Below are 17,054 nucleotides of genomic sequence, written 5' to 3' on the forward strand. Positions count from 1 at the left end.
TTTAAGAAGAAAAAACTACAACGGTTGTGTGAACAACCAAGTTCCAGTCCTCTGCAAGAGCAGTACATGTTCCTACAGGCTAAGTTATCTCTTCCACCCCTCTAACTTTTTTTATTAAAACAAAAATTGCCACACTGGAAAAAAAAGTAAAACAATTTTCCAAAGTCTGTCAATATTAAAACTCTACTGGATTCCAGAATAACCAGACTACACAGAGAAACACTTTCTTGAAAACAAACAAAACACCTCTACTGGAAATGTATTAGCCATTCACTTTCACTCAACATCGCAGACTAAGCTTCCCCCCTCCCCTGCCAACACCCACACCCCTCTGATATTTGAAAGTTGGAAAACAGAGCTGGGGAGATGAGGACCTGAGTTTGATTCCAAGAACCCAGGTAAAGCTGGTATAGGGTTCTAATCCCAGTACTCTCAGAGCAAGAGAGGAGGCAGATAGTATCCCAAAGAAGCTCAAGATCCAGTTAGTCTGGTACATCAGCACAAACAAGACTGTATCTCAAACAGAAAGAAGGTGAGAACATCAGAGATTATCCTCTGGCTTCCACTTACAAATCCACTCACACAGGAACTGCTGTGGGATATTTGTACATTGTGAAGATATGTCATTGTGATTGGTTTAATTAAGAGCTAAATGGCCCAATAGTTAGGCAGAAGAGATTAGGCAGGACTTCCAGGGACAGAGAGGACTGGGGTGGGGGGGAGGCAGAGTCAACAGTAAACAGTCAGAAGCAGAGGAAGTAACAGGAACACTATGGAGAGATGAGGAAACGACCACGCGACAGAATGTAATGGGTCGATTTAAGTTATAAAAGCTGATGGGACAAGCCTAAGTTAAGGATAAATTTTTATAATTGATAAATTTCTGGTTGGAGGGACAAAGAATTCATTTCAAGGAACACAAACACAAAAAGATAAAATTGAGGGAGAGGGAGAGCTGGTCGGTGTGTTTGGTTGGTGTTTTTGAGACAAGGTTTCCTTGTGTAACAGCCTGTCCTGGAACTAACTAGCTCTGTAGACTAGGCTGGCCTAGAATTTAGAAATCCACCTGACTGTCTCCTACGTGCTGGGATTAAGGGACTGTACCACCAAGCCCAGCTAGGAAATGAACCAATAGCTCAGTACAGAGTGACAGACATTCCCATTTGAAACCATTTTGTACTTCCTTCCCCCTTCATGAAACCAAGTTTCTTCAGAGGAAGATATAAGCAGATTCATTATTTTGTATTTTCCAAGACTTCTGACTCTGGATAATAGTTATCTCCCTAATTTACAACTGGGAAAACACAAATTTGAATTAATAAACTCTTTAATGAGTTAAAAAATTTATATCAGCAAGTCTGGTATTTTTTAAATATTATAATAGAAGCTGAATAGATGGCTCAGCGGGTAAGAGCACTAGCTCTTCCAGAGGAGCCAAGTTCAGCTCCCAGAACTGACATGGCAGCTCCCAAACACTTATTAACTTCACTTCCAGAAAATCCAACATCCTCTTGGGTTCTCTGTGGACACCAGACATAGATATACAAAGGCAAGCACTCACAATCATAAACTAAACATATCTTTAAAAAGAAATAGTTGCAGTTGGGATGTAAAATAAATCTTAAAATTTAAAAAAAGAAAAAACTAAATTAAACTGAAAAAAAAGAAAAAGAAATAGTGATATAGACAGCACCAATGATTCCCCTGCAAACATGAGTTACTCAGAAAGCAGCACCACTGTGGGACTCCATCTCCAGATCCTGGATGAGCGCTTCAAACACTGGTCTAAGCTACAGGAGGGAAGGTAGTCACAAAGAACCAGAGACTATCCAACTGAAAAAAGTTCTGGACAGGCCATCCACAGACTAGATCAGACGAGGATGCAAAGTGTGTGTTAGGATACCAGATCTACAGCTGAAGAGAGTACTGACTGTGATGATGGCAAGGCAACCATAGAAACAGCCAAACAGCACTGAATTAACACTTTAATTGAACAAACTCTGTATCAAAGGAGGAGTCTTTTAGGCTCCCTGTTTTTACACATTAAAATCACTTTCTTGAAAACTTAGTACTTCAAGGCTGGAAATGTAAGCCAGGCAGCAGTACGCTTGCCTAACAGAAGCTAAGTCCTAGGCTCCATTCTCATTATCTCCACGAAGTAAATAAATAAACTCATATAACCTACTGCAATCTGTACACCATTTGCACAATTCCCAGCAGAGAACAAAGTACCAGGACTCACTGAGTTTATATCACAACTCCATGTGTCCAGAAGAAACTAAATGGAAACACAGCAAAAAGGAGGTTTTTGGGTTTTTTTTTTTTTTTTTTTGGTTTGGTTTGGTTTTGGTTTTCTGAGACAGGATTTCCTCTGTGTAGCCCTGACTGTCCTAGAACTCACTCTGTAGACCAGGTTGATCTCAAACTCAGAGATCTGTCCATTTCTGCCTCCAGGCTAGTTTTCTTTGGGCAGTGGTAGACCAGGCCTTTAATCCCTGCACTGAGGCAGAGGTAGGCTGAGTTCCAGACCAGCTTGGTCTACAGAGTTAGTTCTTGCACAGCCAAGGGTACAGAGAGAAACCCTGTCTCAAAAAGAAAAAGAAAATCATTCATTCCATTCTCTTTTCTTCAAACTGTAATTACGGTATAATTACTTTCGTGCATTTTAGGCTTATTTGTTTTTAATTGTGAGACAGGGTCTCTTTATGTGCAGGCTGTCCTTGAACTCAAAATAAATTCTGAATTATGTTATTTTATTTGCCATTGTGACATCTCACTACTGTCTATTATAATTTCTCCTAATGTCTTATCAAAAGCTTTTTTGAAACAAGGTGTTGCCCAAAAAGCATACACATCAAGTTACAGAATTACAATATTTGAAGAGATATGAGTGCACACACCAGGACCACTGGACCCATAATTCTTCAGAGTACATACTCAAAGGACTGATGATCATCCTTGTAACCAAATACCTAATGTTAAATCTTGGAAGTTTAGAATACAAAGGGTGAAGAGTGTAGGGATAAGAGGATACAAAATATAAAAGATGGATTATTCATTCAACTGCTACTGGTCCAAATGCTGAGGAACCTAAGCAATCTACACCAAAAGTCAACTCTAATTACAAGGTGTCAGAGTTACTTTACAGCACTAGGAAGAAAACAAGCATCTTAGTACATCATAAGATGCCCACACCAAACAAAGAAAAGAGCAGCAGAGGGCCACTGAAGCCATTCCATCCAGAGCTCTGCCTGCCCATTTATGATCATTCCTTATCATGCCAATTTACAAGGACCAACATTCTAGTACCAAAGACCACAGGAAAAAACTCCACAAAATATGCTCCATGGCACTGTGGCCAAGAAAGAGCTACTTAGGTCTGCGTGGATAACCCAATATAAAGGCCATAGTTCAACTATGGATCTTACAATGTTTCCCCTATTTCATCACCTACTTTTTATCTCCCAGCATTTTACAGAGAAAATAGATTTCACAATAAGAGTACAACAATCACATGTCAAAGATTTAACCTTTACTTTTACAAGATGAAATTTTCAATGCTAGTCAGAAAAAATAATCCTGAATCTTCAAAATGACTATTAAAATATAACTCATTTACATGAATAGATAGTTCTTTTCTAGCATCCCCAAATTTGTCATCTTAATGGCTTTGTTTTAGATGCTATAATGTGTGCAATATGTTTAGAAGTAGTGTCTGTCTGTCTGTACTTAATGGTTTTTTACATCCCGCTACCACTAAGTTCACTTTCCCTCATTCTCCTCCAGAGACTTCCACTGAGTCCAAAAACAAGGGTTTTGAAGATTCAAAATAAATCATATATAGAAATTTTACTTATTAAACCAAGTTATGCAGAAAATTATATCCTTTTATTGTTCATGGGGGGGGGCATGGGTTAACACAAGGATTCATTATGAAGCCCAGGCTACCCTCCAACTCACTATTCTTCTGCCTTAACCTACTGAAGGCTGGGATTAGAGACTAGATCCATCATGCCGGATCTAGGGGGAGTACTATATAGGGGGAATACTATAGGATCTCTGATGTTTGAAGCCAGAATGGCCTACAAAGCAAGTTCCAGATCAGTGAGAACTACAACAGATTCTAGTACCAAAAACCACAGGAAAAACTGCATGAAGTATTCTCCATGGCACTATGGCCAGGACAGAGCTACTTAAGTCTATGTGGATAACCCAATATAAAGACCACAATTCAACCAAATGTCTCCTCCTGTCCTTAAAGAATTCAGTATTATAAAGTGGAAAAGTCAAGTGTTGTACAAGTGTTGTATATATACCATGCGCTTGCAATACCAGCTACTTGAGAAGGCAAGAAAATCTTGAGCTTGTGGCCAGCCTGGGCAAATTAGCAAGACTTTCATCTCAAAAATAAAATCACTTAAAATAAATAAATATGGACCGGAAAGATGGCTCATCAGTTAAAAGCACCTGCTACTCTTTAAAAAAGGATCCCAGTTTGGTTCCCAGCACCCACATGGCAGCTAACAATCTTGTGTTAACTCTAGTTCCAGATCTGATGCCCTCTTCTGGCCTCTGTGGGCACTGTGGGTACTTCACGCGTGTGGTTCACTTACATGGAGGCAAAATACAAACTTTTTTTTTTTAAAAAAAAAAGGTTAAAATGTAAAGTTTTCACAGAAGGGAAGAACATGAATCTAAAGTCCCTTGGCAAAGTAAGTATAAATTCCACCACTGCCACTCTGATGAAAAAGCAAATTACTAATTTGATTTTATTTTGTCCCATAACTGAGTTTTAGTGCACACCTTTAAACACAACACTCAGGAAACAGGCAGATGTTTGTAAATTCAAAGCCAGCCTGATTTGCACAGTCTGTTCAGGCCAGCTAGGGCTGCAGAGTGAGAATAGACTGTCTTCAAAACGAACGAATGATAACAAAATAAAATGAAAAGCAAATTGATCAGTTATGCTAAAAAAAAGTCATTTTAAAACACACCTTTAATCTCAGCACTCAGGGAGGCAGAGGCAGGTGGACTTCTGTGAGTTCAAGGCCAGTCTGTCAACAGAGTGAGTTTCAGGACAGCCTGAGATAAGCAGAGAAATCCCCAGGGTAAAAACCTGGAAGAGCAGAGAACTGGCAGAGGCCCTCACTTCCTGTCTCCACTTCCTGAATTACCACTGCCCTGCTTCTGTGGTTAAATAGTGGCTAGCTGATCCCCAGGTAAGCTTTATTTGGCAGAACAAAACAAAATATCACACAACACAGCCTGGTCTACAGAGTGAATTCCAGGACAGCCAGAGCTGTTACACAGAGAAACCCTGTCTTGAAAACCAAAGAAAGAAAAGGAGAAAGAAAGAGAAAAAGTAAAAAGAGTCAGAAAACAGCCCCCCAAAAAAATGAATAACCAGTACTACAGTAGCAGGCACTGAAGTAGCAGGCACTGGTCACTTCATATTGTGACCATATCTCTACAGAGATAAATTAACTTCCCAAAAGTACTACTTAGACATTATCACCCCTCATAAAAACAGAACACACACCAAACAGAAAACAAGTCTTCAGTCACATTTGGATGAGACAACAGTCAACATCATTTGTATTTATCTACTGTCAAGCTTATGGTCTCTACCTTCCCAGTAAAGCAATCCATTGGCCTAAGAATATGCTACTTTGCTCCAACAGTTCTCCGAGGTCCAGCATGTCTTCCTGGGAAGGCAGAAGTCTACCAAGAGTTTACAAACTGCACCCACACTTACACTGCTGGACATGGTTACACAGCATGCTTACACTGCTGGACTAAGCTTCAGTCTCTTGTCCCTAGCAAAAAGCTACCTCAAGAACTGTAAGGATCAAATTCAGGAACTACAGAATTCAGTGCCTAGAACCTGTCTGGCTCTCAAAAACTCTCTTCAACCTACCTGAGATCACATCCTCTCACCTCACCTGTAATAGTGGCTGAAAAGAGCAGGGTCCCTACCTAGTCATGTCCCTTTGTTCTAGTGTTCCTCCTGCTCAGTGCTGGGATAACAGGAGTTGGCCACCTCAGCAGCCTTTAAAAAAAAAAAAAAAAAAAACAAGGTCTCAGTCTAGTCCAAGTTGGCTTGGAAGGCACACCCCTGCAGCACAGCCCTCCCTGTACTCTGCAACTCCTTTCACAAGGTGTCTACCTTTAGCTTGTCATCTCTGAGACAGCTAAGTTGGAAGACTCACTTGTCTACCTGAGGGCAAAATTAAACAGCTGTTTTTACCTGAGTTAAAAAATTAAAAGAACGCATCCAGGGGAAAAGGCACAAGAACCTCTGCCCTACATATTAGTTTGTTCCAAAAAGTGAGGCAAATACCAAAACCAAACCAGACATGGCTGTCATCCCAGCACTCAGGAAAGAGGCAAGAGGATCCCATCAAGTGCCAGGTCAGAGTAAGATGCTATCAACTACACCAATAGGGGGGGCACAACATTACAACACACAATAATTACTGTGTAAATAAGTATGTGGATTCCCATAACTACGCATCAGTGACCCAGAGTTCTCTACCACTATGCATTATTGGGGTACCCTCCCCACTATAGTGTGATGGTGACTGTTAGTTAATTTCAAGTCAAGCGCTGGTTTAGGACCCTGTGTAGTAAACAGATTTGCCACTGATTTCTAACTGCTTTGCTAAACAAACTGTCTGGTAAAACAGATGTGATCCTCATGATAGGGTTCACTTCAGACAAACAGAGTAAGCCTTAAAGAAACAGTCAGTGACTTGCACAACCAGATCTTAGATCTCAGAGCTCTGCTATCAACTGATCCAGAGTCTAATCTGCTCACTTTGCAAAAAAAAACTACCCTAAGTTTGAATCTCCTTTCAGCTTTTATGCACCACCCTGAGACAAGGAAAGTCAATGTAAGAAGCTTTAGGCCTGTAACACAGAGGTTTGCTTTTTTGTTTTTGAGGGGAAATTCAAGATAGAGTCTCTCTGTGTAGTTTCAGCTGTCCTAGAAATGTGTAGACCAAGCTGCCTTTTGAACTTGGAGATCTGTCTGCCTCTGTCTCCCAAGTGCTGGTATTTAAAGTCATGCACTGCCATCACCAGGATTATAGCACAGATTTTAAAAGCAAAAGATTATGACTTCTAAACGTTTGGCCAAGTCAAGAGATATGGGCTTTTTCTGCTTTGCCTTCCCAAAGGTGCCACCCAAACATGTAGTCCTAGCTTGACACCTCTCCATATACAGCATCTACCTACTGCACCCCATCTTTACCTAAACTCAACATGTAGACTACCTACTTGCCCTGTTACTTCATGAGCCAGGACCCCAGCATTTGTAACTCAATTCACAATGCTACGCATCTCAGCTCCCTATCTTTTTCTGTGAGGTTTCTGGCACTGCTGGGTTTCAAACCCAGGCCTCAAGCATGCCAAGCAAGCTTCTGCCACTGAGTTACACCTCAGTCTCTCATGCTTATACCTCATGTGTCTGTTCAAGCTGTTATCCAGAATAGGCTGCAGTAGTGCATACCTGGAACTCCAGCACTCAGGATGAGAGGCACAGTAATTGACACTCCTAGGCCAGCCTGCACTAGAGACAATGGAAAATAAGAAGGAGCTGGGTGTGATGGTACATGCCTTTATTCTCAGCACTCCAGAGGCAGGGACGAGGCAGGTAGATCTGAGTTTAAGGCCTGGTCTACAAAGTGAGTCCCAGGATAGTCAGGACTACACAGAGCACCCTGTCTCAAAGAGAGAGACAGAGACAGAGACAGAGACAGAGACAGAGAGAGAGAGAGAGAGAGAGAGAGAGAGAGAGAGGAGCGAAAACAAGAAAGAAAAAGTTAGAGGGTAGGGGGCTGGAGAGATGGCTCAATAGTTAAGAGTACGTTTTCTTCCAGAGAACCCAAGCTCAGTCCCCAGCACCCCCACTGTGCTGACAACCATCTGTAACTCCAGTCCCCTGTAACACCCTCTTCTAACCTCAACAGACATCAGGCTCACACATTACACACATACATACATGAGGCAAAACACTGCAGGGCGGTGGTGGCACACGCCTTTAATCCCAGCACTCAGGAAGCAGAGGAAGGCGGATCTCTGTGAATTCAAGGCTATCCTGGTCTACAGAACTAGTTCCAGGACAGCTAGGGATACACAGCAGAAATCCTGTCTCAAAAAACAAAGATGAAAGAAAGAAAGAAAGAAAGAAAGAAAGAAAGAAAGAAAGAAAGAAAGAAAGAAAGAAAGAAAGATCCTTAAAACACTGTCCAATGGGACTTGGTCCTTACCCATTTCTCATTAGAACACAATTAGAAACCTATTAGAAACAATGCTACTTGAGAATCACATCTTGGCCTGGCATTCCAGTCCTTTCCCTCTACCATGTCAGTTTTCTACAACCTTACTGAAAAACCAAAAGGCTAGATAATCATGGAATCAATAGATTTCTTCCCATGTTTTATTTTTGGTGTTTTTGAAACAGGGTGTTGGCATATAGTCTTGACTGGCCTAAACTCATAGAGTTACACCCGCCTCTGCCTCCCAAATACTGTGATTAAAGGTGCGTGACATCAAACTCAGCCCCAAAGTTTTCTACATGCTAAAGTCTACAGAAAAGAATACTAAGTTTGGGGGAATTTTTTTTTTTTTTTGGAAACAGGGTTCCTGTGTGTAGCCGAACTATCGAACTATCCCTAGAATTCTTTCTATAGATCAGGCTGGTCTCAAAGAGATGAGTAAATTTAATTACTACCTTCAAGTCTCTAAAAAAAAAAAAATTCTCAGGATATAATTTTTCAGAAATAGCGATATTGGCTATGAAGCTCAAAGGACTAGGGTTCTATCTTCAGTACTGCCAAGGAGAAAAGGTATGGCCCTGCATTAACAGTAAACAAATGAAGTACCTTGCAATAAGTATAAAATAAAAATTAAAAATTACTCAGGAGGGCTGGAGAGATGGCTTAGAGATTAAGAGCACTGTCCTTCCAGAGGTCCTGAGTTCGATTCCCAGCAACCACATGGTGACTCACAACCAACTGTAATGAAATCTAGTGCCCTCTTCTGGCCTGCAGACATACATGCAGGCAGAATATTGTATACATAAAAAATAAATAGATCTTCAGAAAAATAAAAATGACTCAGGAGCGGATATTTCCTTTGCCTTATCACTAGCATCCTCATCTACATATACCTACACCAGTAAAACAAAGATCTACGATCAACCTGCTCAATATATTTCTTCTGATTAAGAAGGTAAAACCACCAGTGTGTGGTGCACACCTCTGATCCCAGCATTCAGGAGGCAGAGGTAGGCCGTCTCTGGGTTTAAAACCAGCCTGGTCTACAGAGTGAATTCCAGGATAGTCAGGGCTACCCAGAGAATCCTTGAAGGGGGCCCTAAGACACAACCAACCCTTACACTGAGCACTCATCAGTTCCACTTCAAACAAACCTCAAGTGAGCAGATGATTTCTTAATTTCCCCTACTTTCAACCATAACATCTTTTTATTTCAATATTCCTTTAATTTTTCATTTGCAACAACCATCAAGTTTAATTCTTCCTGGGAATTTAAACATTCTCACATTGCTTCCAAATAATAGCATCTTAAAGATAAGTCACCCAAGCCAACAGAAAGGCTCTGATTTAAATCCAAATAATTAAATCCAATTCTTAAAAGCATATCAATGGTGAAAAACAGATATTTTGTTAACAATATTCCTAGAAATGCATTGTGAACATTAAAACAGTCTTGAGATTTCTTTAGTGAATTTACTATATAACACCAGAATGGTAAATGACCCAGTGGCAATTACAATAAGCAACCATTCTTTAAAAGAAGTGACTCTTGATTACAACAAACTAAATAAGCAATCAAAGAGTTTAAGAAAGTCATTGAAAGCAGACAGCCTAAGCGGACAGTGATTAGAAGAGTTTTAAAGCTGAAATAGGGAACTTTTTTTACCTGGTGTTCTGCATGAATGTTATCCCCTGTAGGCCATCGATGTTTGCTAGTATTATAGCCGCCTCCACCACTTCCTCCTCCCCCAAGCTGCTCACCATGCTGCCTCTGAAAGAAGTAGTCCACCATAGCGTCGTCCTGGGAACGGCCTGCAACTCCTATGGATCCTGGGACAGGGCTGGAGTGTGTCCCAGCTGCAAGAGCCTGATTTGCAGCTGGCTGTGGCTGCGCTTGCGACCCTGTTCCAGATGTCAAAACAACAGGCATGTTGGGATTAGCTGGTTCTTGAGGGTGATGTTTCAGGTGGGGGCTGAAAGAGTCCTGCCAAAGCACTGCTTTTCTCTTCAAGACACATGCAACGCTCATTCCACCAACACCTAAGAACAAACAGTTAACAGATGTTTAATTCTTGTATTTTTAAAAAACAATTCCATATACTCCAGTACAAAAGGCTAAACAATTCCTTCTCTTCTGCAAGACAATCATGTATAGCCCGTCTCAACCAAGAAGAAAAGTGTGTGTGCAGAAATAAAGGTAACGAGCAGCAAGCACTTCAACTGGTGCTGAGATGAGGGCCCACTACTGTAACCAAACTTTACTAATAAAAATGATAGAGACCTAGATTTGAGCCCTAGGATCACAAAAATAAACACTATGTAATCAATGGCTTCCCTACTTAACTTACTTTCTCCTTAAGCCAAATGTACTTAAGTCTTTAAATAAACAGGTTTCTTTCCCTTTGAGGTGAGGTTTCATGTAACTGAGGCTGGCTTTGATAGTAATAGGTAGCCAAAGTTGGCCATGAACTACTGATTCTACTTGCACCTCCTGGGTGCTGGGATCACCGGCATGCAACAACAGGGCTGTGACCAGGAACTTTTGAAAGCATCAGTAAGTTTACAGTCAGGAGGTATAGTTCAATGGAGCAGTACAGTGCTTGCCTAGCCTCAACAGCTCCTAGATTCAATCCCCTGGACTTCCCCCACGCTCCAATTTTACTTTAAAAAAAACATATAAACATGTCAATTAAAAAAAAAACCTAGGGTTGGGGCTAGAGATATGACTCAGCAGTGAAGAATACTGGATGCTCTTCCCGAGGATGCAGGTTCAAGTCCCAGCACCCACATGGGGGCTCACACCTGTCTGTAACTCCTGTTCCAAGGCTTCTGACACCCTCACACAGGGAAAACACCATAAAACAAAAAATAAAAATAAATTTCAAAAAAAGCCTATGGCTTAGATTCTGTAACTTCAAAGGACCTTTCAAAATATCTAACATGTTTTTGTGACAAGAATATATATCCTAACCAAGATCATCAGTGGTTTCATAACAAGGGGGAAATCAAGACTTTTACTAGAAACCTACAAATACAAAGCAATCACATTCATTAATGATCAACTTAGAAACAGGACTAAACTCACTGTAAAAACCAGAGGTCTGTCTCACCACAGGAATAGGGTAGCAAATACATGGCAGACATTATCTCATCACAGAAACACTGAAAGGGAAGCATTAGTAGCCCTGTTTTCACAAGTAAAACATTACAGAAGTTAGGAGGAGCCCAGGGCTATCATCATCCATCTAAAGCAGCAGAGATCTCAAGCTATTCTGAAACCAATCCTAGTTCGCTCTAGAATCCTAGAAGTAGTATAACTTTTATCTTTTTTGGTTTTTTGAGACAGTCTCACCACGTGGAAACCAGGCTGGCCTTGAACTCCCTGATATCTGCCTATCTGATTTCTGGCAAAAAAGAAGTAGGCCACCGCTCCTGGCAGTTAGTTATCTGTAGGATATTAAACTCTTCTGGAAATCCAACAAAGAAATCAAATGTTACTAGGATGCATTGCTACTTAAGTTCCTCAAAACCAAATACTTATATTTGCACACACAAAATAAAGGGGTTACCAATTAGTATACACCTATCTGCTACCACTAGAGTAACTTCCAAGGATATCAGCACTGCTCAAAACAAGTAAAAAACCTGTTTTCTCGGGCTGGAGAGATGGCTCAGAGGTTAAGGACGCTGACTGTTCTTTCAGAGGTCCTCAGTTCAATTCCCAGCAACCACATCGTGGCTCACAACCATCTACAATGAGATCTGGTGCCCTCCTCTGGCATGCAGGCATACACTGTATTGTATATATAATAAATAAAATCTTTAAAAAACTGTTTCTCTCTTTTTTTAATAAATTATTCAACTTTATTTTATATGCATTGGTGTGAAGATATCATATCAGATACCCTTGAACTGGAGTTACAGACAGGTGTAAACTGGCATGTGGGTGCTGGAAATTACACCCAGATCCTCTGGAAGAACAGTCAGTGCTCTTAACCACTGAGCCATATCTCCAGCCCCCTCTGTTTTCTCTTTTTGGAAGTATTTTTTCTTCTTTTGGGTATGTTTTACCTGCTTGTATGTGCACCATGTACATGCAATGTCTGAGGTCAGAAGAGGGCATTATGTCCCTAAAAACTGGAGTCAGTGATGATTGTAAGCCACCATGTGGGTGCTGGGAACAAAACACCACATGTCCTCTGCAAAAGCATCTCCAGGTGCTCCTTTTTGTTTTGTTTTCGTTTTTTAAGACAGGTTCTCTGTGTAACCGCCCTGACTGTCCTGGAACTTATTTTGTTGACCAGGCTGGTCTTGAACTCAGAGATCCATGTGCCTCTGCCTCCTGAGTACTAGGATTAAAAGCATACACCACATACGCAATGCACCAAGTGCTCTTAACTACTGAACCATCATCTCTCCAGTCTCCAACCATGTTCTCTCATTAGATAAGTAACCTCCTGGAAAATTCTTACAATTAATTCATGTTTGGAAGCTAGAAGTAAGAGGTCACAAAGCAATCTGCAATCTGTTCAAAACCTAATATGTAATCCCAGCACTCTGGAAGACTAAGGCAGCTTACATTTAAACTTTGAGAGTTTAAGGCCAACCTGGAACACCACGAATTCACTTAACAAATGACAAGGGGGCTGTCATTTGGTTCAGTGGTTAAGAGCACTAACTGCTCTTCCAGAGGATCCAGGTTCAGTTCCCAGCACCCACATGGCAGCTCACAACCGTCAAACGCCCTCACATAGACATACATGCAGGTAAAACACCAATGCACGTAAAATAAAAATAACTAACTAAAAAAAGACAAAACCTATACTTTGGAAAAGCCTGGTATAAATCAACAATTCCAATACCATCTTCGAACCCCTTCCCCCCAATTAAACCCCATCCAACAGAACCTTATACTAGAATAGTTTTAGCCTTCTAGACTCACATGAATAAAATGCTGTCTTGGCTTCAGTACAAACCAAAAAAATCACAGGTGTTTCATCATCAGCCTTTGCCAAGTGAATGCCAGCCTAATACCTCCTCACTTGACTCTCTAAAGACCTCATTACCCTCAGACTGCATACTACATTTTCCTAGGCCAAGAGATGCAAAGCCCAAGTTTTGCCACTAAACTAAAAAAAAAATCTCTCTCTGCCAGTTTCCAAAGAAAGTAAGTTTGTCTTTCCTCCATGCCTTAGTTTTTTTGGAGCTTTCTAATTAAGAAAAAAAAATTATGAAGGTTTTAACAAATTTCAAATCACTATGCTGACAATTCCACAAATTTAGTTACCGACCAGTCAAGGCAACAGAGCACCAATCTCCAAGAAAATTCTTAAATAGTAAATGTCAAAAGTTACCTAAAATGAATTTCCATAGTAAGAAAAACCTGGTCCCTGAAAACAATCTCATTCTAAAAAATAACTGGGGAAGGGTCACTCACAAAAATATTCAAGCACAACAATTGGCTTTTGTAAGACTCTCTGGAGGCCCTGAGACTTCCTGCTTTACCTAATGAGGCAAGGCAGTTTCTCAGACAAGAGAAACTCTGGCAAGAGGGACAACTGAAAAGTGAGCAACATCTAAACACTAACAAGTGTCTGGGAGAATTCTGTAATATTTTAGGACTGACAAAACAAAAATTAATAATCAGTTACCTAAGTACCAGAAACCGTGAAACTGATGCTACCTTTCAGGGAACTCTGAAAGCTCACTAATAGCTATGTATAGTATTGAAATAAATTGTTTTACAAATGACTATTTAAAAAACAGACGTTTTAACAATACAATGAAGTACCAAGTTTTTCACAGTCTGTAAAGATCAAGCTGCAGTTTTTTACTTTTTAAATATCACTATTAGAGAGTTTTCTCTAAACAAAGCAGCAGGGTTTAATCTACCTCCTTTTACTAAGACGTCCGGTTTAAAAGGTGTTTATTTTACCACCCCGAACCAACCTTTTGTGGACATAAATTTAACTTAAAGCAGTTCATCACAGCCCCAAACTAAACAAATCCCAACTGCAAAAAGCTGTGGCCTTGGACAAGATGAATTCAACCGTGGAAAGGCAAAATACTAACTCCGAGTTCAGAACCCAGTAGTTCTTTCCAAGCGCTCAGCCCGAGAATGTTTTACAAAGTTACAATCAGGGATGGGTCAAAATGGTTACTTTGTTTACTAACACCCCCAAAGGTAGCGGCTTATTTTAGCGGGAGGAACACATTGGTAACTTTTCCACCAAAACTAAAAGCTAAAGCTACAATCCTAGCTTCAGAAGTAACAGATTTTAAAAACAGAACGCCCAAAAGGCCTCATAAATCATCTTAATAATAAGAGTCATTAATGGGGTGAGCAAAATGACCAAGTGTAACGAAGCGTTATCGTAATTTGCACAATGAAAACGAACAATTCTTCAAAGTTATGGTGAGGCTAAAGCCTTTTCTTGGTAATGTGTGGGAGTTCTTCGATGGGGGGGAGGTCCTTGGGGGAGGGATGAACTACTCCGCAGAAAAGTTACTACAGGAGCGTTTCTCACTTGACGTGGGAGTGGTACTGTCGAGAAAACAAATGACCCGTGTTTACCAACCACGTTCGTGAGGACCGAAACTGTAGCGCTGAGCAGCTACACGGTTTTCCTCCTGCCAGAGGCTTTCGAAAAGCCCCTTGGAGAGAAAAGCACACTAACAACCCGGAGGCTCAAAGAGGAAGAGCACCACCACCACCCCCCCCCAAAAAAAAGAAAAAGAAACACACACGCTCTCACGGAAACAAAAGGCCACAAGAAACCTCAGGAGCTCAAAAGGCGATCCGAAACTTCCTGATGGCCACCTCTCCGCACCTAAGGCTTGCAAAAATCGCCCTCTCCCCACCACCGTGGGGTCTCGCCCGTGGCCAGGGGCCCGCCGCCGCTTTCGAAAGCGATGTATTGTTCCTCCCTCGGCGCTGCCACGGAAGCTCCAGAAGTCCAAGGGACCCGCGGGAGCACCGAATTTCCACTCCGCGGCCACAAGGGAGGGCTCCGGGCTTCGCCAACCCATCCCGAAATAAATAAATAAATAGACAGATAAAGAAATAACAAAGAGCCGAGCCGAACGGCCAACGCCAATCTCCAGAGACTCCCAGCAGGGCCGCACGGAGGCACGGAGCCGCCGACTGTACCTGCGGGCCCGGCCGCAGCCGCGGCCCGCTCCCCACCCCCTCCTCGCGGATAACAATAGGGCCTCGCTGCCGCCTCCCAAACACGTACGAGCGGAGCGAGCGCCGAGCCTCCGCCAGGCCCGGAGGCGTCTCTAAGCCCTCCTCGCCCCGCCAACCGCGGCCAAACGCCAATACGAGCGGCGCATCGACTCGCTGGGAGTCCGGAGCGCGGTTTGGGGTCACCTGGGTGCGGATACTCACGGGCGGAGCGGTAGGATGAAGATGGATTCCGGCCCCCCGATCTTCGCTCGCCGGCGCTCTCGCTCCCCCTTACCTTTCACTCCGACAACATGGCGGCCCACTGGGGACTGGGCTGGCGCGGTGCATCATGGGAGCGGCGCCGGCCCCGGCTCCGGCGGTGGCAGCGGCGTGTGCGGAGCGGGCGGGCGGCTCTGGAACAGGTTGCACCGTTGCCATGCCAACCGCAGGGCCTGCGTGAACTCGGGGAAACTCGCAGGCCACACAACCGCTGTGCCCGCCCGCAGGGACGAGCGCGCGCCGCCGCCTAGGGAACTGGGAGGAAGGCGCCCGAGAGCGGACGGAGCACCCGGCTCGCCGTCGAGGGGGAGGGGGCGCCGACGCGGGTCCGCCCGCGCATGGGCTTTTCCGCAGCCCAGCCCAAGGCTGGGTTCAAACCCCTCCCAGCCTTCTGGCTCGTGGCTTTATTGTACCTTCCTGCCTCCATTTTCCCATGATAACACACGAGGGAGAAGTCCAACAGCTCCTTAACAGAACGCCCGTTGCGGATGGAGGACAGGACCTCGACCTGCTTGGCAAGCTCTGGCTGGAGCACAAAGGCGATGCCTAGACCCTTGTTCAAAAGTGATTAGAAATTTCAAGATGAACCAGGACTGTGGTTGCGCTCGCCTTGGCTTTATTTCCAACACTCGGGAGGCAGAGTCAAGCGGATCCCTGAGTTCGAGGCCAGCCTGGTTTGTTGCAAAGCAAGTTCCAGGGCACCCAGGGCTGCAAAGAGAAACCCTGTCTTGGAAAAAAAAAAAAAAAAGAAAGAAAGAAAGAAAGAAAGGAGAGAGAGAGAGAAAAAAAGAAAAAGAAAGGAAGAAATTTCAAGATGGCACAGCAAACTAAGCTTAGAACATGAAATCAGAGATTTTTACAAGCACTATTTTTTTGTTTTTGTTTTTTATGAGTCAGAATCTTGTGTAACCCTGGATGGTCTCAAAACCTACTAAGATCCACCTGCCTCTACCTCCAAGAACCACTCAATCTTGGTATTAGCTGTTGTCATTCTGTCTCGTTGCCAGAATGAATGAAACTGCCGGTTTGATTAAAGTGACTTAAAAATCACTGGTAGTTAATAACAGATTTTTATCACATTTTATTTATTTGGGGAGGCAACATGTAGAAGACAGAAAAAAAAAACTTCTATGAGAATTGCTTCTCTCACCATGTGGGGCCCAGGTGAACTCAGGTGTCCAGCAGCACTTTAACCACTGAACCATCTTTGTGGCCCAAGACAGTCTTATCACAAATTCAAGATGGGTTTAAAACGAGCAAAGAACGATATTCTAAAAGACCAGAAGATATTGGAAAAGAGAAACCTTTCTAAATAAAGGAGAAGAAAA

At 42.5% G+C, this 17,054-nt stretch overlaps 1 protein-coding gene across 27 annotated transcripts in view; it reads right to left on the reverse strand.

The window, feature by feature from the left end:
• The window catches only part of Pum1 (pumilio RNA binding family member 1), a 111,566-nt gene extending 95,748 nt beyond the window's left edge, over positions 1 to 15,818 (reverse strand). For 23 of the 27 annotated variants that reach the window (XM_048434236.3, XM_048434235.3, XM_087904551.1 and 20 more), the window contains exons 1-2: positions 15,670 to 15,818; positions 9,946 to 10,319 (exon numbers count right to left, since the gene is read on the reverse strand). In XM_048434236.3, coding sequence (XP_048290193.1) covers positions 9,946 to 10,308 — 363 coding nt within the window. In that variant the 5' untranslated portion in view covers positions 10,309 to 10,319; positions 15,670 to 15,818. Of the gene's footprint in view, positions 1 to 9,945; positions 10,320 to 15,669 lie in introns of those variants that run through there. The other 4 variants (XM_048434234.3, XM_048434233.3, XM_048434232.3 and 1 more) reach the window with 2 other exon arrangements.
• Positions 15,819 to 17,054: the final 1,236 nt, after the last annotated feature.

This window comes from Myodes glareolus, chromosome 3 (assembly GCF_982192425.1).
Source record: "Myodes glareolus chromosome 3, mMyoGla1.1, whole genome shotgun sequence".
NCBI lineage: Eukaryota > Metazoa > Chordata > Mammalia > Rodentia > Cricetidae > Myodes > Myodes glareolus.